Consider the following 27437-nt stretch of genomic DNA (forward strand, 5'->3'; position numbering starts at 1 on the left):
CCTTGTCCTCCCGCGACGTTTATGAGAATGCCCCGGGAAATCCAACTCCAGCTGTGTTCAAGGTCATCCAGATGTATAAACTGACTCATCGGTGTTAAATTTCACAGAAGGGCAAGACAAAGGAAGTTAAACTTTGAAGCCTTTTCTTCAAAATTAACGCATTTCTTTCGTTTTTTTTTTAGTTTTAAGTATTTTTAATGTTTAATTACATTTATATAAAAAATTGCTAGGAACTAAAGCGATTAAGGTAGATCTAGCTGTCCTTTACATCCATAAAGGTTATATGTCAGCGGAACAAATGGAGTGAGCTTTGAGCGTCCCATGATTTTTGGAGACTGTCTATACGCGGGCTTCCTAAACAAGCCTATATGTACGTTTGTCCAAAAAAATTTTGGATGAAATACAAACCGCACAACTTCAAAATCGCATTAAAAAATCCGCATAAAACGAGACCTTACAGTATATTGTTCTCTGTGAGATTACTTTTGATTCAAAAAAAGCTTTAAGTTGTTTAAATTTGATGTAGTGAGTGTTAATCTTCACATTTGTTCCCGTCTGTAGTGTGGCAAATAACAGTTATGTGTTGGAGTTCCATCTGTTATCAGATTTTATTTACAAATTTTAATTATTTACTAATTTTTTGCTAATTGTTAAAAATGTTTGCAAACTATTAAAAAATCTACTGTTATTGACAATACACATGTGTACAAAGTTTCATCTAGGTCAGAAGTTGGAAAGTAGATAAATTGCAACTTTTTACCTGGAAAGATGGAGAGACGGATGGACAGAGTAAGTTAATAAAAAGCTTTAATAATGTAAAGAAAAAATTACATGTATTAGTATTTGAAATACTCAATTTTAAAATAATGTGATTAAAAATCAGTATACATTGTTCAAAATAGATTTGTTTCAAAATTATACATCTAGAACACTTACACACTTTGGCCATTAATAGTAACATTTATGTATGACACATATGGGTGATATTGATCAGTTATGTAATGAACACTTTAAAAAATAATTAAATTCTTTAACAATTCTCTTGATGTACTAGTCTTGGAGAAGATCCATTTGGCCACTGATGAGTCAAAACAAGATTTTCCTTAACCAACTTTTATTTGTAATTCATAATGAGATTTCTATTCGCAAATCAAAACATATAAAACATAGAACTGTTGAACTGAAGTTAAATTAAATATAATGATTGTTTCTTTTAATCTGTTCAAATTAGATTTTGTTTCCAACTACTCAATCTTTCTTTTTTTTTCTAGTTTACATCTTGCTTTCTTCATCCTGTGTTTTCAAGTTTTTAAGAATTAACCCCTTTTCAGAAAAATTTTTGTTATTTTTTCTTAATTTTAGCTTATCCAAACTGTTTTCATTTTATCAATGTTAAATGTTAAATGTATTGAAATTGTTAGTATAGTGCATCCCATCACTTATAGTAAAGCAATGTCTATAGTATATTCATAGGAATTAAATTCACACATGCAGAATGCAATTGGCATTAATCATTAGTTTAAATCACAAAATTTGGTTCAAATTATGTGAAATTTAAAATATATGTGACTTACTTAGAACACAACCATTACATAATTTGAGAATCTCTCTATATACAGTATACTAAAGAATACACTTGAAAAAAATTATCTAAATTTTCTTCAAGTGTATTCATTAGTAATTGTTTATTGACATTGTCTAAATTAAGAAACTTGGAAATTTTTCAAACTATTTATTGATAGTTTAACAAAATGATATTTTTAATTTAAATGAAAAATATAATTTAAAATATATAAATAATTTTTGATTGAAATGAAGCTTTCTATTAAACTTTTTACATTACTTTATCTATGAGAATTATTTAAGGAACAAATTGTTTTATTAGAGAAAAATGATAGTTAAATACAGCTATTAAATGTTTTTGAGTGAAAAGACCTCCTCCAAAGTAATTTCCCTCTTGAATAATTGAAAAATTTTAATTTCTCTTGAGTATTTGAATAATTTTCTAATATTCTAAAATTTAGAAACATGCTATTTAAATTTTCTATTATTGATGGTTAAATTTGATGTTTTGTTTTTAAATTACTCTGAAGATTACATCTGAAAAAATTTAGTAACTGTGCTTGCTGTTTTTTCTCTAAGAAAGCAACTTATTATTTTTGTTTTTTCTGAAATTGGAAAATTTATTGCTTCCTGAGAATAATAATAACAACATGTATATATGAGAAAACATTTTTATCAATTGAGAAATTATTTAATATATCAGTTTGTCAAAACATAATAGTTTTGACAAACTGATATATTCAAGACATAATAGTTTTGGTATTTTTAAAGGATAATTATGTGTTTCTTTTAAAATCAAGCATGATACGTTTCTTTTTTAGGATATTTTAATGCTAGATTAAAAATTAAAAAGTTATTACTTTCTTTAAAATCAGTTAATGAAATTTATAAGTATTACATACATTGTTTAAATCTGATATCATTCTTAAAATATTAAATGCTAGCTAGGCCTATCATTTATTCCAAATCATGGAAATAGATATAATTCATAAATATTACTCCATTAATTTTAGCATAGCTTTTCTTAATATAATAAAGTTATATGCATTGTTTTAAATGTTAGATTTTTTAAAGTTAATTTTTTATCACTTATAGAATTGGAAGAATAAAAATTTAGTCTAAATGTCAATATAAAGTGGTTAATTAATTAATTTATTATATATATTTCAATTGTCTTGTAAAATACTATAGTCTATTCATTTTTGAAAGTTACAATGAACTACTAATGCAGAAAATCTTATTAAGTATTTTTTCTTTAGGTCTAATTTATATTTTAAAGCATATTTAAAATTTATGAAAATGAATTTCTGATGATTTTGTTGAATACAATGCAGTATTTTAATCTTTATGATGATCTGTGCTAAAAAAAACCTAGAGTTAACAAAAAATATATATATTTATAATATATAATCTAAACACAGAATATTTAAAATAATTTAAAAGTGTCTTAAATTTTAAATTAAATGTTTTAAATGTATAAAGTATAGAATTGGGATTGTTGTTGATTATTTACTTGAGTTATGGAACTAATTTTTCTGTGCAATTTTGTTTTTGCAACCAATTCCATGATATCAATTTTTAACATTCTGAAAATTAAATTTTCTTGTAGGAATTCAATCTACTTTTACTTATATAAAACGATAAAATCAGTTCTGAAAAATTTAGCCATAATAGGGAAACTTTAATTACACATATATAACCATATCTACTGAAATGATTTTGATGTTTTGGAAAGGATATAATATAAAATTAATTTAAATTAAATTATATTTTGTTATCTTTTTAACATATATTTATCAAGTAATAGAATACTCATTTAAGTTATAAATTTATATCAAATTTTTATATGATTTAATGTTTAGTTTTTATTTTTTGTTTTTTTGTTTGGGAATTGAATGTGATGTATATATGAGAAGTTTGATTGGATTTCTAAGAATGCATATTTATCATCTTGTCTTCTGATGATTATCTATTATGGTGTTTTAAATAAAAAACTGAAACATTATTATATTATTTTGTTAACTTAAATGTATTATTTAATTTCATTGAATTAATGCTGAAATCTTTGATGAATATATATAACTTCTTACATATTCAACAATATTTAATTTCAATGTTCAGTTAAATATTTATAATTAATTTTTTATATAATTATTCTCAAAATTAAACTTTAAATAAGCCATAAAATATATTTTCTACATAGATTATATGAATATTTGAAAATGCCTTGAATTTTTTGTGTTTTATGCATTATAATTATAATGACTAGTACAGTATATTTGGCTCATAAATATAACTGGTAAGTATTATTTAGAAAACTTATTGTTAATTGATGTGTATTTTTCACTAATGTTTTCTAAATGTTTTTATGGAAGGTCAATAATGGGAAAGTTGCATGAGAATTTTTTTACTCATAACTTTCTAATTGTCATTGTTTAAAATTAAGAAATTTGTTTTTATCTAGTAATATGTGTTGTTTATTGAATAATGTGAATTTTTAAATATACTATCTCAAGATAATGTGGAAAATATTAATAAGGTAATTTTTTTTTAAAAAGATGTCCTGTAATAAATATAATCTCTATTTATGGCAAAATTGTAAATAAAATATTATTATTGAGCAAATAATTTTGTTTGTAGTAAAATTAAATAAATACCAAATATATTTTAACATTTAAATATTAAAAAGTTTATTATTTATTTTTTATTATTTAGATATTTTATTTTATGCAATAAAAATTCAATTATAAGCAGACTACTTAANAAGTTTGTACACAGCTTGTACTTTCACTTATTTAAATGAAATTTTAAAATGATTACTAAGTTAATAACAAATCATAATAATAAGATACTCTTGATTAACTTTTAATTCCATCAAGAAAAATGTTAAAATGCTCTTTTATTAACTAATACATTAATTTTCATTTATTACCTTTATTTTATAAGTCAGTCTAATTTTAGATGAAAGTTTTTTTTGAAATAAGATATATCAATGAATTTTCAAATAAAAAGAAAATAATTATAATTAATGAATACTATTAAAAAGTAAATAATTAAAAATAACTTCTTCATTTAAAACATAATAATAATAACTATTTACCTCATTACTTCTTTTTATGTAGGATTGCCCTTTGGAGAGTTTCATTATAGGAAATTTTCATGTAGAATTTCTGAAAATAAATAAAATTTACATTTAAAATCAAAATAATCAATATCAATTTTTTTATATATATATTTGATTCAAAAATTGAATCATCACTACTCTAAAATACAAATTACTTTTTTTGGTCCAAAAAAATTAACCCCTTTTATATACAGTATAACATAGAATGCTAACAGATTCATACTGTAATATAAGTACAAAAAGCAAATCACAAATAGAATGCTCACTTGGTATTTTATAAAATAGTAACAGTTTATAATTAACATAGTAAATGAGTATATTCACATAAACATTTTGCTAGTGCAAAAATATGAATCACATTAATTTAGGAACAACTTGAAAATTGAAATGACCAATAGAGATACTTTGTAATGGCAAATGAAAGTAAAAATCTATTGTATTTTAGTGTTTCTTGAACTTTTTAATACCGAGGAAAATGAATGCTTTTAGTTCATAAGAAATAAACTTTTGTTATTTCTTAATTTTTTATTTAAATTAAATGACTCAAAACAAATAAATTGATAATTGTGTTAAAAATATTTAAATGTTTTGTGGTCTCAAACTGAAGTGTCATAGCTTCCAGGAAGCCATTCCCTCTAATTTGAGAAATGCTGACATAATAGATAAATAACCAATGGTTAGTCAATTACTATTGATAATTTAAAATTTAACAGGAAATGTTTTAGTAAATTCCATTGAACTTTGTCAAATTCTTAGTAATATTTTGTTGAAATTCTATTGTTTAATGTTTTAAATTCTTAGTAATATTTTGTTTTTATAGCTTTTATTTTCTTTTTTTGATGGTTTTCATTTTAATAGCAAAAACAGAATTAATATTACTGAATCTCGTTCTTTAAACAAAATACCAGATCTAACAAAGTCATGATTTTTTATTTTTTGTTGTATGAGATGATTAAAATTTTAGTCTCAAAACCAAAAATTTTATAATCTTTATTAAAAGTTCAGTATATAAAGTGTTATCAAAGATTCAATACAAGCATTTTTCCGATTTTAATTAAAAAATATATTATAAATCTTAAAACATGATATGTTACATAAAGAATATTATAAAATAGTTTGGAAAATAATTACAAAATTCAACTGCAGTTTAAAACATGCTGTTATAACTTTTTACTTATTCCTGAAATTAAACTGTACATTATATATTTTTTAAAAAATTTCTTCTCTATTTTGCATTTATATTGTTGTTAATTATCATTGAGAAATATAGGAATATTCTGATTAGTGCAGTTAATGAATTCTAGAAGATTATTGAATTAATCAAATTGCACTAATCAAAATTTATTTAGTAGGAAAAATGATGATTTGTTTGAACAGAGATCTATGACTTGAAATATAAATAGGATTGATTTAATTAAAGATCATAAAATTCATAAAAATAACAAGAAAATGAAATAAAAAGATTTTATTAAAGCAAAATTTTTATAACTTTGTAACTAATTTCTAAATATTTTTATTAAGGGAAAAAAATTATTCAATGATGTTTAGATTCACTTATCTTCATGAAACTTCTGATAGCACTGAGTTAGGTTTTCTAATGCTATTTTGTGTAAATTCTGCATTTTGCACATGGATTGTTAATCAAAATTATGCCAGTATACCTTTTAAAAATATACCTAAAAATGTCCAAATTGTGCTACACAAAAAGGTGATAAGTGTTGAGGAATGAGTGGCTGGTTTGTATGTCACTAGCCATTTTTCTAATTCTCAGTTTAAATTGATATTGCTGCCAGCAATATGTTGTACTATATTTTTTTAAATTTCATTTTTTAATTGTTAAATAGATACTTATGTGGAGTAAGAATTTCTCTGAACGTTTCTAAAAAGCTAGCCAATATTTTAGTAAAATAAATTTATATGTTAAAAACACATCTAAAATGGCATTGTTTAGCTTTTTATTATGAACTCTCTGTACATTTATGCTAGTTTTTGTTAAAATTTATTTTTAAACTATAGTTATAAATTCTCTTACACATATTAGGCTGATAGTGATTGCATTATAGTGAATCATTCTACATTAATTGAAATTATCTAGCACATATAAACTGTATTAAAGTGAACTCTGCACTAAATGAACAAGCACTGACAAGTGAGTGATGTATTCCTATATTACATCTTGACGTATTTAATAGTTAGATTATCTGTTTAAAAAGAAGAAACTTAATGAAAGCATGCCAAAGAATGACAATGAATAAATTTAACTTAAATTGTTAATCTTATAAAGTAGTAAGATATATTGAATATGGTCATCTTTCTGAACAATAAATAATATAACATTAAAATTAGGAACCATTTCAAAATTGACAGATACAATCTAATATAAGAAAGAAAGATCTTAAAATCCAGCAGATACTTTTTGAAAAAATGCTTCTGACTTCAAAAATAGTGCTAATTTAAGTCTATACTATTTTATATTTCCTTTTTAATTTTATTTCAAATGGAACTTGAGGTTTGATATGTTTATTATTTTCTTTCTCTTGATGATAAATAATAATTTTGAAAATATTTAATACTTGAAGTACTGTACTTGTGTAAATTTTGTAGTAGGCCTGTTATCAACAATAAAAATGAAATTTCAGTAAAAATTGAAGAAGATTTTTAATTGTATTTGTAGTTACTGATGATGATATAAACTTCTTAAAATATGAATTCGTTAAAAAAATATTATATCCATAAATATAACCACATTATAATAATATTTTAATATTTCCAGAATATTATTTTCCTATTTTCTCATGTTTTATAAACTATATTGTAATTTGCTGTGTAAATTACAAATGCATTTTTAGAATTAATTTAGGCATTATAAGACCTAACCAAAATCTGCAGTGGTCTCAAATATATACCAATAAAACATTAATTATCAGTTATTTAGCCAAACATATTAATGATATAAACAAAAAAATCAATTTTTTATGTAAATAGAAATAAAGTGTATGAATTACAGTAATGTTGATTTCTGCTGGAATGATATAGAATAGAATGGAAAGTGCAAACTTTCATTAGTCTTTTGTTGATAATTGTAAAATTGGCAAATATTAAACATATTTGAAAGAAATCAAATTCTATATTTACATATGAAATGTTAATTTGAAATTAAAATAAGAAATTTTTGCATGTTAGTCAAATACATTATCATTTATGTCATTTGAACATTTTAGATTTTACTGTTTTACAAATTTATATTAATTTAAAATAAACATATCTTTATTGATGTTATTTATTTTATGAAATTAATCAATTATTAATTTTATGAATAAATGATTATACTTCTATGCATTCAAAGGTAGAACTACTTAAAATAAGTAAGGCAAAACCAAGTCTTTCACACACCTTGGATAATAATATAAAAAAAAAATTAACAATGTTGATTTCGTCTAAACTTTGTTATCAGCAATGACGTCACTAGTAAGAAGAAACCTTTGTAAACAGTGATGTCATTTGAATATCTGCTAACCGACATTCCAACCGACATTATTGTACTTATTATCCAACAGACCTTACAATAAGATCGGTTGGAATGTCAGTTCAGAAGAAGACCATTCAAAAAGGCTGAAAACATTTGTACTTAGTGATTAAACTGCTAGAAACAAAGTGTGAAAGGTTTTGCCTTACATATAAATGATTATACACTTATGTATAACATATTAAGAGGTTATTAATTAACAACAAAGACAATTCTATTATAAGATAAACTAAACAATTACTTGAAATCATAAATATGAAACTCTCTCTTTGAAACTATTATTTTTTATTTTATAATAATAATAATTTTTTTTTCCTTACATACAACTTTCAGTAAGAATTACTAACTGTAAAATTGTTTCTCTTCAACAAGATCATTAACATTTTTAGTTTACAAATATTTATTCTAACAAATAATAATTTTATATGAAATTATATATGAAAAAACTGTTTATTAATATAGAAGTTTTTTATTGAAATAAACACAATTGCTTGTGGAATAGGAACAAAACTAAAAATTTGTCATGTACCATGTGAAAATTTTACTCATATAGTACATATGATACTATTTGATAGTTTTGATACAATTTAATTGCATTAATGCATTTTAGTCTTTTTACTTTTATATATAAGTAGATTTTTGTCTTTAATATTACTTTATATCTTTTTGTATTTTGAATTATTTACATGTTTATATTTACCATTATATTTTATAATAATATTTAACATTACAAAAGTGTGTATCCAAATTTTCTTTTGAGTTTTTCATTCTGAATCTAGATTTTTTTTTTAAATTTTAATTCATTAAATATTCAATAGATAATATAACACATATCAGTTTCAAGAAATCTAATTGTTAATAAATGTATTAATCTAACCCTTTGACTAAAATTATTCAGTGTAATAAGTAGCAATCTGGCACATATTAATTTCAACGAGTTTCCTAGTTTAATTTACCAGTAATCTAAATTTTCTTCTACAAGAAATGTGTTATTTAACATAAAATTTCAATTTTCTCAGAATGAGACTGCAGGAATGTATATACCAGTAATAACCCATACAGTTACAATTGTAATATTATCATATATCCTCATTTTATTTTAAAATACATTTTAAAATTTTTTAACTATCTATTAAAGAAATTTGCAATCTAGATTTTATTAATGTATTCATTAAATAGCTCTATATATTAAATGAATAAATAAATTTATCTTATTTTTAAACTTGCAGAATGCCATTATCTTTCAGAATATTTTAAAAAGTATTCAGCTCTTAAATCTTAGATTTTTATTCCTTAAATAAATGAAATAAAAATTAAACAAATATGTTAACCATTGCAAATTGATATGAGATCAGTTAAAATTAAATTATGCATTTTAAAAAACTGAAAATTACGAAACAATTAAATGTGAAATAATTTGTATAACTTAAAAAAATTATTAATTTATTAAATTAAATACTAATCATTAATTTGACAACTAATTTTAATTAACAAATTGATTTATGTAAATAAAGCACAATTAAGGTTATATTTTAATATTGAAGATGCTAACTGAATAGCTTTGAAAATGTTTTGAAAGAAGTTAGAACTTTCAAAGGTTTGGACTGGAAAGGAATTAGATATGTTGATTTGTTTTGAGTAGAAAAATTCTGTAATAGATGAATAGTTTTTGTAATGGATATGTTTTTAAGAATTGAATTTAGATGATTTATTTTATATCATAGTAATAGTTTGAACATTGTTATACAAAAAATGATTTTTGGATAATAAAGTTGAACTTATTCAGAAGGTGATGGATCATTATTTTTGTTTTATTTTCAGTATATTTTGATATCAATTATTTTCTTTGCATTATCAAGTTTTGGCATAAATGATTATTCAAAAAATTAAATTTTCGAAAATAATTGTTTTAACTTTATATTTATTTTATTATAATTGCTGTAGTGATTAAATTATATAAATAATTGTTAAATTGAATCATATAAGTTATATAAAATTGGATTATTATATAATTTCCACTTTTTAATTATTTTATTTTAAAATTTTGCTGAAAATGATCACTTTATATTTTATTTTTATTTTTTCAATCTAATAAAATGCTTTAAAAAAATTTGGGACACCCTGTTTGTAAATTTGGCATTGTAAACAAAATATCTCAGTCAGCACATTCTGATTATCTTCAAGGCAAAATGATCAAATAATATATGAAAGAGATATTTTCTTATCTATAGGTGCGGGGACTCAAGCTGTAAATGGTGCTATTCCTAACCTGCCTTCCCCTACGATGCCGAATTTCACCATGCCCCAAGCCAATGGTCAGACTGGTGAAGTATATGCCAATGGAATGCCTCATTATCCACGTAAGTAAGATGGATATGTAAAATTTTGGTCAAATAAAATAATGGTTCTGTTTCATATGGAAAGGTAAGTCAGTTGAATAAACATGGATGTAATTTCTGTAAGTAAATATGAAAGTAATAAAAAGAACATAATAGGATTATGATTATTTTATAGGATTATGATAGACTGAGACTAAGTATTGCTTATTTTATAAAATTTCTCCTACAGATATTTCAGATGTTACAAAGTGGATAGATCAAAACTGTTTTATCTTATAAATTTAAAATTGTGATTTTTAAATTTAATTTGATTACACATCCAAAATCATTTTAAATGGGGAATTGATCGTTGGTTAAAATCTATCAGCAAGAATTTCATGAAATTTATGTAATTGGGTGAGTATATAAAAAAAGTGAGTATTTTAATTTGCAGGATTCTGATAAATGAAATAAATTTTCTGGTAAATATGTTTTTAATAATTGATGATGGGTTTCAAATTTTAGATAAATGAAATTACAAATATAAAAACATTGTCATTTCATAATTATAAATTTTATTGGAAAAGAAAATAATGATAATAGAATACCATAACAAATTTAATTTCATGTCAACTATTTTTACACACACAAAAAATACAAAATATACAATAAATTTTTAGAGATGAGTTACTGAATATGATAACTTGATCCTTCTTTTAGGTTTCTATATTCTGTGATAGTTTTGAAAACAATTATCAAATAAAAATAAAAATGGTTCTCTTTCAACAAACTATTATCTATAATAAATAAGTTGTTTACAAGTTTTTCTCTGTTTAACAAATAAAATTGAAAGTAACATTTTTATTAATTAATGTGTGTGAAAACAAATTGAAAATCTAGAGAACTTACAATAATATGTTTGCAAAATTTCTGATTTTTTCCTCTTTTTAGGATATATTCAAATTTGTTTCCCTCATTATAAATTATAATTGTTATCATTTAGAGATTTGTAACTATGTCCTAAATTATCTGAAACATTGTAATTGTTTCATATCCAATCATTGTCCAGTCATTGGAAATCTCAGTATTGAAATAACTCATAGAAAATCCAATAAATTTAGATCAGGTAGATGAAAAGCCTGCAATCAATCACTTTCAGTCTGTCCAATGATCAGAGTAAACAATATCCAAGAAAATGTTTAATTTGGAAGAGAAGTATGTCAGGATTTATATTTATGTTATTGGCTGTTATTTTTTAATGGGTCTCCTAAAGTTAGATTGATGTTTTATATTTATCCTCCATATATTTTTACTTTATAGATTAAAGATTTTAAATTTTGAATTAAAATTCATTAAACAAAATAGTATTGCATGTTGGAAATCAATATTGTTTGGAAATTATAGTTTTTATTCTCTTAATATCATTATGAATAAAAGAAATATTAATAAGACATTCTATTTGGAAATTTTTTTATTAAATTTAATCATTTAAAATTTGGAGAAATGTAAAATATTCTAATTTTATAATACTTTTCATTTTAATAAAAAAAAAGATAGAATTTTACTTCTATACATATAAACTAATTTCTAATTTATATAATAACCTCACTTTATAATAATTCTACTTTATATACAGTATGTGATCAAATTACATATCAGAAAGACCTACTTAAAGAAATCCAATTTTTAATACAAAAACTTTCAAAGATTGTTTCCATTAATGCAAAAAACAATCATTTTAAATTGAATGTAGATTTCTTCAGTATCAATTTAGTTTTCTAATTAATAAATTTTGAATAATAAAAATCTGTTCCATTTTTGTACAGTTCATTATTGGAAAAAAATATATAATATAATTAATTAATGTCTATAGATTAAACTTATTGATTTTTGATTTAATATTGTAACTTCATGAGTTAAATTATTTAACATTTTTGAATGTTATATTAAATGTCCTATTAATTAATGTTTAAAATCTAAAATTGAAACAATGTTAGTTATGAAATTGTTTATTTCTAAAATGTATTGGTTTTTTTCAACCAAGTCTGTCTTTTTACAGGAATTAAACCTTAGTTAGCAAAGTAACTCAAATATTTGGAAGTGTAAACTCAGTTTCAGAAATTATAATGGATTCTACTAATATTCTACTATAATGTACTAATACTAAAAATCTTTATACAAATTAAATTTTATAATAGTTAATTTAAAAACAAAAAACTTAATAAATAAATTTAATTAATTCATTTTAAATGTTGAATTATTGTTCATATAATATAAGATAAATTAAATATGTTTTTAAATTTATGTAATTGATTAATTAAAAATAATTCAGAATATTTTTGATTACTGTCTAATATTAATGTTGCTAATTATACAGGGTTGTTTTTAATCTTTTCCATATTTTGATGCTTTATAGAACAATAACCAAAGCAGTCATAGCAGAATGTCTCATATCAATAAATAGAGAATCCAAGTTTATATTCATAATAACTGTCAAAACATTTCAGATTTCACCATCTATGGCCAATTTTTCTTTTCAGAGTAAACTGTTAGTGGCACTGCATATCTAGACAAGTGTGGCTAATGCCACAATTAGTGGACAATAGCGAAGACTTCATTTTCTAACAAGATGGAGCTCTGCCACACTTTTATTTAGCTATCCACCACTGCCTTGTTGAACTTGCTGTTCATTGGATTGGATGTGCTTTTCATGATTCTCCTTTTCTTCTGTGGTCTCAATGGTCACTTGACCTAATCCCATTTGAATTTTTCTTATGAGATCTTATTACATCAAAGATTGTGTGTACATGCTCCCTACCACCATATGATTTAGCAGAGTTGTGATCATCCATGAAGTCAATGATATGGATAATGAGATATTGAGGCATATGTGGCGGGAATTTGAATACAGGATTGATGTTTGTTGTGTCATTAGAGTTGACATATAGAGCAACTGTAAGATAGAGCAACTGTAAGATAGAGCCAAAACTAAACTTGGTGAGATTCTTTACTTATTGATATAAGCCATTCCGATATATCTGCTTTGGTTATTACACTATTGAGCACCTAAACTCTGTAGGGACTTATGAATAACCCTGTGTAAGCATAAATTCAAATTGTAAATGTGATTTGAGATCAAACTTGAATATAAATGGCATTTAAAACGTATATAATATTTAATTTATTTTAAGAAATAAATGTTTTATTGTTAAATCAAACAATTTCCAGTAAATATACAAAACTATCAGAATACAACTTTATCAATAATATGTAATTTAACAATAAAAGATATATTCTAATAAACTATCCATCTCATTAAATTGTACCTAATCATTAATTATTAAAACAAATTTATCTGATTATTTTGATGTTGCTTGTAAATTTTAACAGTACATTGAAAAATATTGTTATGTTAACAAATCTTCATGTTCATATACTCAATTTATAACTACTCAATTTGCAAAAATTTCATGAAATTATTAATAAAAACTATTAATTTCATCAGAAATATATTATATAATTTTTATTTTCAATAAAATAAATTTTCTTATATATAAATTAGATAATTTCACTAGCAATAATTGAAATTAACCTGAAAAATTTATTCTAATATTTATTAAAAACTTAGAATAAATTTTTAATCATTAATTGTTAATATTTATTAAAATTTATTCTAAACTTTTAATTAATATTAATTAAATACTATTTTTTTCTGGCATGATCTAGTTAATATTTCTAAATTGAGATAAGTCAAGTAACATTTAAGTATAAACACTATAAATATTTAAATTGATACATTTTAATATCATAAAAATATCTATTAACTTTTTATCTAAACTTAAACAAATAAAATAAAACAAAGTATTGAAAAATTTTCAGTTATTGCTCAAAATATTATTAAGTGTTTATATTTTTAATTTGGTAGCATAGATAACAATATTTCTGATTACAATAAGTAATTTTACTATCATTTAATGTTATCAGAATTAGCAAGCACCAAAACATTTAAGTTAAAATACATTATTAAAAAATATCTGCTTATTGTAATCAAAATTCAATTATATTTATCATTATCTTTATGTAAATAGGCATTTTTAAGTTGTCTTTTTATGTTTCAACATGTGGTTGATAATGCACAATCATTACCAGTTATCATTGTCAAACTATATACAGTACAGGTTTACCTCAAGTTATCGTTCTCGATTATATGTCGTTTGTCAAAAAATATATGGAAAAATAAAAATCAAGTTTAAGTCATTTTATTCGACTTTACGTCCATCCGCCACAAATATTGAAGTTGTAATATCACTAGAAAAGCATTAAAGCACATAAAATCATATTAAAATATGTACATTTACAGTAAATGTTAATATAATCATCATAAATCCTAGAGAACGAAACATGAAAACATCTGTGTTTCTGTCTTGTTGCCTTATTTAGCAGTCTTTAAGTGCTCAATATTGGTGTTTTCCACAGTAGCTCCAATATCTACCATTTGGCGTTGTCATCAGCACCACTCGATATTGGTAAATTTAATATAAATTAGTTTATTTTCTACTGTCGTATGATAATTTTAATAACTGTATTTGTTATTTAACCTTACAAAATCATCTTATTTTATAATGTCTTAGAGTAAACCACATTCACAAATAAAGAATCCGCAATGTACTGAGTCAAATTCACAACAAGAATAGACGTTACTGAATTTTAACAAAAACGTTTATATTACAAGTAAAATGTATATACAGTTACAAAAGTTCACAAAACAATTACAAAACGTCAAGTGTAACAAAGTTCAAATGCTTTTAATCCACAACAACAGGTCCGTCAAAAAGGACACCTTGCGTTAGTTACTGCACAGCGAGACAAAACAATCTTCTGGGCAAGCTTAGGCGAAGCTAAACGAACATGAGTTCCCTTGATGTGTCCTAGGCAAACTAAACTTTCCACCTAAACTCAATCCTTTTATACGGATTGAAGGAAATGGAATTCCACCAATCAGAGCTTAGTAGCGCTACAAGACGTCCGCTGGTGGTATGATGTCTTCCAGCCAATCCGCGGTCAAGTTTCCAAAAGTTGTCTGATCGGCGTTCCCATGGTGACAACCGCCGTTCGTTTGAAAATCCAGAAAAGCGCGGGAAATCGTGTGCAGGACGATTTTATCCTGACATACTGTAAACATTGTCAAATTGTAAACATGTACATTTACAAGTATGTACTGTATGTACTACATGAATTCGTAAATTTAGATTACTTCTTTCTATACTACATTAAAAACTAAAATTTATTTGTTTGTAAGCTTAAAATAGATTCTTATTAACCATATATTATTAAAAATGCATTTATAAATAAAATACAGAACTGGGAACGGTTATTTGTGGTTTAGCCTAGTGACAAGTAAATTCGACTTATCTTGTTTTTTGACTTAAGTCGACTCTCCTGGAACCAATTACCAATGTAAGGCAAGGTATACCTATACTCTCTGTTTCTCTCCAGAGCAGCTGTTGAAAGCATGGCACTTACTCTTAAGAAGAAAGTGAGTGTTAAATATACTGTTTATATAGGTTATTATTTACAAACTGCCACAAGAATAATTTTAATACAAGTTGCATGTGACCTCATTGACCCATTCTAAAAAACACTGAACCAAAAAAATGGTTGGCTGTTTGTTTATTCAATGTAATAAATATACAAATCATTGCTTTGTCAATATATAAATAATTTTACTGATAAATTACAAATGACAATAAGAAAGATTTAATTAACAGAGTATGTAATAATAATAATTATAGTGTAATAAATAATTAATAATAATAATTATGGTGATTGTAAATTGAACATACTGAAAATAAATAGGAAAGAATTAAAGGTGAGATATATGTTTATGTATATTTGGTGGTTTCAGGAAAAATTGTAATGACAAATACATATTTGTGGAGCGCACAAAGGATTTTTTACATTTTATAAAGATGTTCTTAGTGACTTTATACAAAGAAATAATTCTTTGATGAGTTCACAATTGCAATTTAAAATTGGCATATATTAACCCCAGGGCTTTGGAGCTGGAGCCAGAGCTAGTCATAGCTTTCATTTTTTTGCTGGAGCTGAAGCCCAAAGCCATATATTTTTAAAAAAATTCTTGGCTTCCAGCTCCAGATCTGGTTTTTTTTTTTGGACATTAATTTCTTCAACTATTCACTAGAAAGTTTTGAGCTTTTTACTTTACAAATATTAGAAATAATTGTGAATTTAACCAAAATTTCTCTAACAATTTATATTTCCTACCACTACTAACAACATTTTCCAGATATATCGTATTTATTTTTCCAAATTAAAATTAAACAAAATTAATTTGTATCAACCGTAATCAGTAATACCATAATATGGACAATATTTTAATAGCTTTTAAATAATAATTAAATTGTTATAACCTTTCTAATATAGCTGGCAATTGTAAAAACAAACTGAAGTACTTTTTGGGTTTTTTGTTTTTACAATTGCTGTTAGAGATCAAGCGCAGGAGTAATGATGGTGATTAATTGGTGAATAGAGTAGTTATTAGTAAATTATTGGTGTCTCATTCATCTTTTCTATGATTCTCCTCTTTAATTATAGTTTAATATATCTGAGAATAAGGCTAAAATTTATATGTATGTGTGTATATATATATATACACACATACATATACACACATACAGGGTAAGACATTTAACCTGAAAAAGCAAAATATCTCCAAAACAAATCATTGCAGATATGAAAATATTTAAAATAAAATATGTTTGTTTTAAAGGCAGAAGGTTAACAGGTTTATTTATTTTTATTTTGAGCATGTTTTTGCAAGCATTTCATATTCATTCTTGCTTATGAAGGAACAAATATGAAATGCTTGCAAAAAATTCCTGAAGAAACACTTTTAACTTGTCAACAATATTTTCTTGAATGTACTGAAAAATGTATGAAAGTCATTCATTATTTTGAACACTTGTTAGGTTTTTTAACAGTTTGAGATATTCCACTTTTTCATGTTAAATGCCTCATCCTGTAATTCACCTATCAGAATTTGCAAGAGTTGTATTCTCTAAATTAATCCATATGACCTTGCATATGTATTCAGCACAGAAGTTGATGTAAAAACTAAAATGTGTGTAAAGTACTAAGTTATTTTTACGCCTTTTACAATGATTAGCGACCTGACTTTGTGCCAGAAATAGCCGTTACCTAACGGGTATTTTACGCAGATTAGCGTTAATGTGCATGGACTTTAAGCATGCACCGAATTAAATAATGTAAGATGGCCAATCCGGGGGAAATAAGGGGCTTGAAACCCACTTCACGGCATCTGTGTAAGGTTGCCGTCTCTTAGGTGGGATCTATTAATCCCGCGTCAGGATGGACCTAAGGGAAGGTTGTATGTGGGTGATGACGGAGGAGGCAAATGACGACAAGTGTTTTACACAAGAAAGCCGTTTATTTGTTAACATATGCTTACATCGGCAGTCGACAGTCCTTCACTAGTTTCTTCCCTCGAAGATGCGGAGTGTGAGAACTTCGGCGTCGGTCGTAGCCCCGGGGCGGACGAGATGCTGTTGCTGATCACGGCGGACGATCGGAAGATATAAGCGGCGGAGTCCACAGTTCCTTTGCGACGACACACCACAATAGAAGTCACTACCTTTCGTGGAGTCGGAGGAGAGCCCCCCTGACCTCGGATTTCGGATTTTTATAGTTTTTCTCTTCCACTATTCGGACTTCCGATTGGCCCTTCATCCCCTTTCTCGCTTCCCGATTGGTCTCTCTTTTGTTTTGGGATAAACTGAGACCGCCTCAGGTCACGAGAAAGGTCCGATTCCAGGTGTCTGCTCGACGCCGTTCTGTCGATTGTTGACAAAATTGCAAGACTCGCGCTCATAATTTAGCTCCGTTACTCACGATTTCTGTCATCTGGGTACTCGAACGATCATATGCAATGATTTATCTCTCTTAAATCTTTCCCTCTTTTCAGAAATTGTTTCCCTAGATTGACTGTTTATGAGCGCTGGGGTCAAAGTTCTACTTGCATATGACCACTTGTCTCTGACTTATAACTTTTCACTCTGACATCGACAGTTCGTTTAACACGTGTTCGAGTCATCCGAGACTCGTTGTCTACATTTTGTGCCGCGTTGTTTAAATTATGGGATTTTCCTCTCCCTCCCATAATTAATCTATCGTTATTATTTAATCATAGGAATATCGCGATTTACATGATTCGGACCTCGGTTGGGTCTTCACAATAATGACAAAAGTTAGTAAAAAAAATATCCAATATTTAATAATAATTCTAGTAATAACTATGTACAAAATTTAGTAACAATCAACAACAAATTTATTCAAAGAAAAATCAATAAGAATTAACCCGACAAAAACTCAAATCAATCTATTTGCTAACTTAAATCTATTCCCCTTTGGAACTCGACAAAATTTTCAAAGACTTAACATATGTACAACAATTCTTATGAACTAAGGTCCTAATCGTCACCTCAGTATACTAGGAACCTTTTTACTCAACTCTCAAGACTTTCTCTAATCTTCGATCCACAAATTGAGTAACTTCAAAATCACCTTGGAACCACTTTATCTCTATCGGACACCTCTTGTCGTTTGCTGCTACGAAGCTCACCAAGCTCGTTGCTAACAGAAGCTCACCTTTGTCATCTTCACTTGAGGTTTGGACTTTATACTATGAGGTGACGTCACAATTCTGACTGAGATCACTCCCCTCATTTACATACTTATCGCTAACAGTTAACTTTTCCTTTCTGCCTGGCAGTCTATTTCCCGACAATACTCGCTAACCTTTTACATTATTCTTTTTGACACTTTTTGGGATGTTTTCTTCGTTAAGGTTTAGCAAGTTCCTAAGTTGTGCTTGTGGGGTCTTCCCCCTTCTTTCTCGGTGCGGACTTACTTTTTTCCGCTTGGGAGCGCATGTGCGAGTTTTTTCTACGGCACTTTTTTTTCGTTGGTGAGTTGGTTCTCTTTCTTCTATTTTTAAGTTTCTAAGGTGAGTGGCAAGGAAACCTTTGTCCTAACAAAACATAAGCTGTTTGTCGGAATGTTAACAGCGGCATGCTGGGAGTTTTTTGTTAACTGTATAAGTGGCTCTTCAATGAGTTGACTGTTTGAACGTAGATTTTGTGCTGTAAGCCCCACTGAAGAGGCCATAGGCGAAATGCATTTGGGAAGCTTGTTAGTAATGATGTAAATAAAAATTTTTTTCTCTCTGCAGATTATTTTCTTTTTTATACCTTTTTAAACTCTGTTTTTTAAAGATTTTATAGTCATTATTGGCTTGTTTTTTTGAAAAATTGAAGTTTTATATTATCCAAAAGTCAGAAAGGAAAGAAAAATATAATTTTTTCGTAATTTTACATTTTATGTAAGAAAACAAAAGAAGAAATTTTCTGACTCCATTGAATTTTTATAACTTTTTTGGAAAACATAAGCTCCAAACAAAAATAGAATAAAAAGCAAAATAAAAAAATAACTAAAAATAATGCTCGGACTTGGTTCCTTACATGTGAATGTTTTCAGCCTTGTTTAGGGGCCAGTGTCAGACTTTAAAAGACTTTTTTGTAAGTTGAACTTATAATTTCTGGACCATTTTCAAATCATAGTTCTGGAACAAACTCTTTAAAAATTATATGTCACCAGCTTGCCATCATTAAAAAAATGTTTTTAGAATTAAATGCTTAAACCTCAACTTTAAAAAAATTATTCCATAGAAGAAACACTACTTGTGGTATCAAACAATATAATATTGACAAACAGTTGCATAACTATATTATTATATCATATCATTCTGCGTTGTGTTATCTATTAGTGCTTTCCAGGGGAAGAAATCATATCCACATCTTTGCTATTTATACAATTCCCCATATGTGAGTTCTTGTTCATCTCTCATGTTTCTAGTGATCTAAGTTTATTGGCATTTAGAGTTTTCTTAGTGAACTTGGTCTCATCCCACAGGACCAACATCCTGGGATCTTTCACAAACTGAGCCAAAGTCATTGTTGCTTTATTACCAGCAATGTTTTACTTTTGTTCTTCTAACCTTTTTTTTGTCCAAGTTCTGATAGTGAATCCTATTTATATAAGGTTATTTAAATATCTGCCATTGTATAATGGTTTAGAATAGATTCTCATTGTTTTGTTCAAATCATAATTGTCCTTTGTATTCATTAGGAGTTTGAAGATTTTTGGGGTGGAAGTCCATCACAATCTGTCTCTTATTTGTTTCTTCTAGTACTTGCTAATGATTATATATATCCTCTGAAAAGACTCTTCTGAGTAATATATAAATATGTATTTGATAATTTTTACTTTTCTGGCTGTTATATATAACAGAGGGAAAGTGTAGAGTTCAGTCAAAAAATGACTCCTCCCAAATTTTTACATTTTTGGACTCAGGACACCTTGAAATTTTGGGATATGCAAAAGATTCAAGGTTTTTTCTATGTGTGGATGTTAGACTGTGTGTGTGGGGCATGATTTTGTTCACCTTGTTTGAAGCCTAATAATTTCTGTGATCAGAGTGGTTGGAATCGGAGTCAGATGGTTTAACACAGGAATTAATTATTAAGCATCAAAGTGGTTGAACTAAACCATGTCACCATATACATTCTAACATCTTAGGCGAGAACATCTTAACGGGTTTTACTGTACTATTATAAAATGATAAAAAAGCTTACTTTGAGGGTAAAGACAAGTTTTATTTTTTAAATTTTGAACGTTAATAATGAGAAAATATTCATTAAGAGAGGTAACACATGACCACTTTTTTGTCTTCACCCTGTCGACCTTTAATTAAGAACCAAAATTTAATAGTATTAATGCTCCTTTATACACACGCTACAGTGCCACATTTTATTTCTTAAATTTTACCCATTCTGAGATATTGTTTAATATCTCAGAACAGAAAATAAAGAAATTAAACAAATTAGATGACAACACACACACACACAAATTTTTTTCCTTTTATTGACTTTTTTGAGGGGTTCAAGAAGTCTCAAAGCGTGTAGATTTGCAAAAAAAAAAACTTGGAGGGTCAAATTTGACATGATTCCAATACTTTTCTGTTTTATATACATAACAAGTTGGGAAGTAAAAAGGTGTCGGAGTTGGCGGGTTTTTTGACAACTCTGACTCCAGCTAAAGCACCAAAACTCCACCTCCACAGCCCTGGTTAAATCAAATACAATACATACTTGCAGTATATTATATAAGTTCCACCCATATAATTTTATTTTGAAACAAACTTTTTGATCATTCTTTTCAATTTCTCCCAATGATAGTAATTTAAAATGATCTAAAACATTTGCATTTTAAATTAAATTATATTGCTGAAATTTAAGGTTGTATATACTTGTAATGTACAGTTGACTTGCCTTAAAATAAACTCTTGCATTAAGATGAATTTTGCTGTTGCTCTGGCAAAACACCATTGTCACAATGTTAATTTTCATGTGATAAAGTGAACAAAAATTTTACCAGAATTTGTTAAATCAAACTAAATTACCTTCACAACCCCCAAGAAATAACACTATTTCCAATAATGATATTATTATTCATATCAAAAAGTATAAAAAGTAAAATGGTACTGGAATAACTGTTCTATTTTGAGTAAAATAATTTTCTTGTACTAGTAAGCAAAGACTGGTTTGATCTCTGATTGTAGAGCAATTTAAACATCTGGTTTTAGTGGACCATTCTACTATACTCAGAAAATAGGGGTTAAAGTTTAAGGATGCTCATACCCACCTCTTTAAATGGACGCAGTCCCATGCAAACATGTGCTAATTTGCATATTGGAGTGTATACAATAATGCCAGGTTTGGCTACTTTATGCTAAATTTGGCTGCTTCTTTTTTGCTCTATTGGCACCAAAAAATATTTTCTACTTTTTCAAATAATCTTCAACAGAAAAATATGGATTTCTTTTAGCTTTGTTTTGTTTAATCACTGATACACTGCTTCACACTTACATAACAAATACTGTTTCCTTCTCATTTTGTTTGATTTGAAAATCATTTAGATCATTAATTTATTTTTGTAAATAAATTTTATTTTATTTAACTTTAAGAACCAAAATTTAATAGTATTAATGCCCCTTTATACACAAGCTATAGTGCCACATTTCGTTTCTTAAATTTTACCCATTCTGAGATATTGTTTAATATCTCAGAACAGAAAATAAAGAAATTAAACAAATTAGACACCAACATACACATGCACACGAATTTTATTTAACTTTATTTAGTAAATTAATTCAAAATATTATAATTTAGAGTCCCCCTACTAATCCTTCCTAAAGCTACCTATTAATCCTTAACTTTAAATTATATAACCTTGACCCTGAAAATTTTGATAAAGCAAACAACTACTGTTCCCGTAGTGATTTGTATTAACATGAGTTGTTGTTTTATTGTATTAAATATGTAATACACTTAGGTACACTGGACATATCAAGGTGGTCTGTTGCCAATGCACCTCACATTTGGATGGCTAGCCAATGCAGTACTAATCATACCTCTTCTACAGTATTATCCCAGATATGTTTTTGATTCTTGCATCCAGTGATCTAGACCAGTGGTCCCCAACCCCCGGACCGCAGACCGGTACTGGTCCGTGGATCAAATGGTACCGGGCCACCCAAGGAACATTAAATTACTGGTATTTCCATTTTATTTACTATGGTGTACTGTATTTCTCTCGGGTGGGACTTTTAATGGACGACGGAACAACGGAATAAACTGGACATAAGAAACACACTTCAGGTGTCATTGTCTCCTATTACCCCCAGATGGAACTGTCTTGTTGCAAAAAAACAAGCTCAGGGTTCTCATTGATTTAGCGTTCTAGTGAGTTAAAATGTTAAATCACATTATATTCATTTTTTGGTTTTCCTGTATNAAATTTTATTTTATTTAACTTTAAGAACCAAAATTTAATAGTATTAATGCCCCTTTATACACAAGCTATAGTGCCACATTTCGTTTCTTAAATTTTACCCATTCTGAGATATTGTTTAATATCTCAGAACAGAAAATAAAGAAATTAAACAAATTAGACACCAACATACACATGCACACGAATTTTATTTAACTTTATTTAGTAAATTAATTCAAAATATTATAATTTAGAGTCCCCCTACTAATCCTTCCTAAAGCTACCTATTAATCCTTAACTTTAAATTATATAACCTTGACCCTGAAAATTTTGATAAAGCAAACAACTACTGTTCCCGTAGTGATTTGTATTAACATGAGTTGTTGTTTTATTGTATTAAATATGTAATACACTTAGGTACACTGGACATATCAAGGTGGTCTGTTGCCAATGCACCTCACATTTGGATGGCTAGCCAATGCAGTACTAATCATACCTCTTCTACAGTATTATCCCAGATATGTTTTTGATTCTTGCATCCAGTGATCTAGACCAGTGGTCCCCAACCCCCGGACCGCAGACCGGTACTGGTCCGTGGATCAAATGGTACCGGGCCACCCAAGGAACATTAAATTACTGGTATTTCCATTTTATTTACTATGGTGTACTGTATTTCTCTCGGGTGGGACTTTTAATGGACGACGGAACAACGGAATAAACTGGACATAAGAAACACACTTCAGGTGTCATTGTCTCCTATTACCCCCAGATGGAACTGTCTTGTTGCAAAAAAACAAGCTCAGGGTTCTCATTGATTTAGCGTTCTAGTGAGTTAAAATGTTAAATCACATTATATTCATTTTTTGGTTTAACTGTATTTTATTTTGAAAACATGTTTAAATACAATTAAATTAAAATTATTAAATTAAATCAATCTAAAATATAAACAATCAACGTCTCCCCTCAGTGGGCCGGGGTAAAATATCAAACATTGACTGGTCAGCGGCGATAAAAAGGTTGGGGACCACTGATCTAGACTAGTGGTGTGCAAACTATTTTCGTTTGTGAACCCCCATTTTGTGTAAAATTTTGTCGCAACTCCTGGATAGACAGACATTTACTGTGCTGTGACTATACTGTTGCACTGCAAGCTAAATATGCATGTGTCAACGTGTTTCTGTTGCTGCAACATTATCAGTATCACTACGTCTGTTTGCCTGCTGGTTGCTGAAGTATAGGTATTAGGTACTAATACAGACAATTGTTTTTGTAAAAAAATATAGTTCTTATAAATAGTTTCTTATAGTTTTTATAAATAATATACAGTAATACCTCTACATACGAACGCTTCAGCATACAAAATTTTCAGGATAAAATTCAAACATATTTTTGCTCCACGATATGAACAAAAACTCACCATACGACGTTACATTAGTGGGGGCGGCAGGGGCGGCCCGCCCCGGGTGGCACTTTTTAGGGGGTGGAAAAATTACCATTTAGGGAGCAGCAAAATTTCACAATAAATAATAATAATATCTTGTAAAAATTTGAAACATCCTAATCTATACTTGCATTGCGCCTATGATAGTGCTATCGTCCAGACAGTCTGGGAATCGGCTCGCCGTCTGGGTGAACTAGTAATTTTTTATCCAAGGAAATCCTGCGAAACCTGTTGACCTTTTTTTCTTGCTTGTACGATTCATTTGCGTTCATATGCACCACTAATATCCAATAGAACTATTTTAAACAGGTTGCTGCACTACTACCGAATTTTTCATTGCTTGTTCTGTGACAAAACTGAATTTTGGTCTTTTAAATTGAAATACCTAAATAAGGGGGGCGAAATTTTCCTCCATCCCAGGCAGCTGACACCCACGGTATGCCACTGCACCACTGCCATGATCACATGTTCCTTCTGTTCATTGGTCTCAGTCCGTGTGTTTGCTTTGCCATGGAAGGATCTCACTTGATAAAGGAAATCTTTAGGTATTATCACAAAGTGACTGATTTTATTGAAAAGAAACATCCTGATAAAGGTTCACACTGGCTGTATTGCTGCTCGGAGTAATGACATTTGCCTAAGTCATTTTAGAAACATTTTAAAAAGTAGGCACAGCCAAGCCTCTTTGGATAGATATTTTACCAAGCGACCTCTATCCAGTGAAAGTGAAGGAAAGAAAGCAAAAACTAGTGAATAAAAAATTAAAAAAAATATATAAAACAGAAAAGATAAAAAAATTAGTGTTAAGTTATTTTTAAGTTATTGTTACATTATGTTATGCAAGTTAAGTTTTAGCATCATTTCCCTTCTTCCTCTCCTCCGGCACTAGTTTACACCTCCACCATTGTCTATCCTCAAAGGCAGCGCTGTCCAACTTATCATAGCCCGCGGGCCATATTTTCTTCACCAAACATTTCGGGGGCCAAGAAGGTTGATAAACCACATGACATTTGCATTGTGCTACGGTTCAGTAAGCACTAATTGGTCAGCGAGTCCGATGTTGACGCTATAAAAAGGCGACAGTTCGACACACCGGATATACGTCACTCTCGTCTAAGTTCGACTTGGGAATTTTTTGTTTAATAATAAATGTGAATTCTTCTTCCTGGAAAAATAGGACATTCCCTGAAAATAAGACCTAGCACATTTTTCAGAGCAAAAATTAATATAAGACACTGTCTTATTTTCGGGGANAATTAGATTTAAATTTTCACATAGTAAAATAATTTTAATATTAATAATAATAATTTAGTAACATAAATTTATTCATAGTAAAATGTACTCGCGGGCCGTAAAAATTATTTGGCGGGCCGCATACGGCCCGCGGGCCGCCAGTTGGACAGCGCTGCTCAAAGGTAAAGTGCAAATAAAACTACATTTTTTAATCAATTATTATTCTATTATGGTTATTTATACATTTACAACTACAAAATGCATTTTTCAGTGTTTTCCTTACTAAAGTTATTTTTTTTCAATGTACTACTTAGCTTTAATTTGAGTGTGTTTTTCATGTTGGAACTGTGGGGTGTCGTGTTTTGGACAAACAAAGAAAAAAACAGATGACACTAAGAACAAAGATAATCATATATTAAAACTAGGAATACAGCCAGAATGGGATCATAGGGAAACTATACATACAATAAGACTGGTTGTCTTTATTCTCAACTTTCTCTTCCTTTTTTCACTCAGTCCGTCGTTTTCTCCCTCCTACCGCTACGTCTTTGAACAGAAAAAGGTATCCCATGCTCCTTTTACATTCCTTATATACAAACTGCTCCTAGCACCCCCTCGTGTTACATTCCAAAATACAAATTAGAAAAAGAAAATACAGACAAATATTATAACACATGAATAATTACATTGACATAACATTACTAATAATACACATAAATAATAATATTTTAGTATGAAAGAAACACCACATTTAAGCTTTCGTGAAGGGAGGAAAAAAAAAATATATATATATATGGTGGGCACCACCACAGAACGGATTATTTGGTTTTACATGTAATCATATGGGAAAAAATGATTCATCTTACAACATTTTCATGATATGATCTCAGTTTAGGAATGGATTAATTTCGTATCCTGAGGTACTACTGTAATTTTATTTCACTATTTTACTGGTACCTGATACTTGTTGAAGAAAAGCCTTATGTTTTTTATTGTTAAAGAAATTTCTTTGAATTTTTCAGGGTTGCCAAATTCAAAGAAATTTATTTAACAATAAAATGGGTTGCGCAACACTAATCTAGACATTTCATCTATATACTCCATATCCACCCCAAACTGTTGATCTTCAATAGCTATAGGGTAAACTCAGTAAATTTTTGTAACATTCTATTCTTTTTCATTTCTATTACATGGATTTATCCATGGAAGGTTGTTTAAAATGACCAAAAACATTTTATCCACTATAGTATTTCTAGACTTTTAAAGGTGTTTATACTAGTTTCCTTTTTTACCTTTGAGAATCCA

At 27.6% G+C, this 27437-nt stretch overlaps 1 protein-coding gene across 4 annotated transcripts in view; it reads left to right on the plus strand.

Annotated features, from left to right (window-relative positions):
* The window catches only part of LOC111635382 (CUGBP Elav-like family member 4), a 140578-nt gene that overhangs the window by 36075 nt on the left and 77066 nt on the right, over positions 1-27437 (plus strand). For 3 of the 4 annotated variants that reach the window (XR_002758363.1, XR_002758362.1, XM_023380336.1), the window contains exon 5: positions 10445-10573. The exons of the other annotated variant lie outside the window; for it this stretch is intronic. Coding sequence is in view for 1 of the 3 variants with exons in the window: in XM_023380336.1 (XP_023236104.1) it covers positions 10445-10573 (129 nt within the window). In the remaining 2 variants the exon portion in view is untranslated. The remainder of the gene's footprint in view (positions 1-10444; positions 10574-27437) is intronic. 4 annotated transcript variants of the gene reach the window in all.

The sequence above is a fragment of the Centruroides sculpturatus genome, unplaced genomic scaffold, assembly GCF_000671375.1.
Source record: "Centruroides sculpturatus isolate CEXI.00-Female unplaced genomic scaffold, Cexi_2.0 scaffold955, whole genome shotgun sequence".
In the NCBI taxonomy this organism is placed as follows: domain Eukaryota; kingdom Metazoa; phylum Arthropoda; class Arachnida; order Scorpiones; family Buthidae; genus Centruroides; species Centruroides sculpturatus.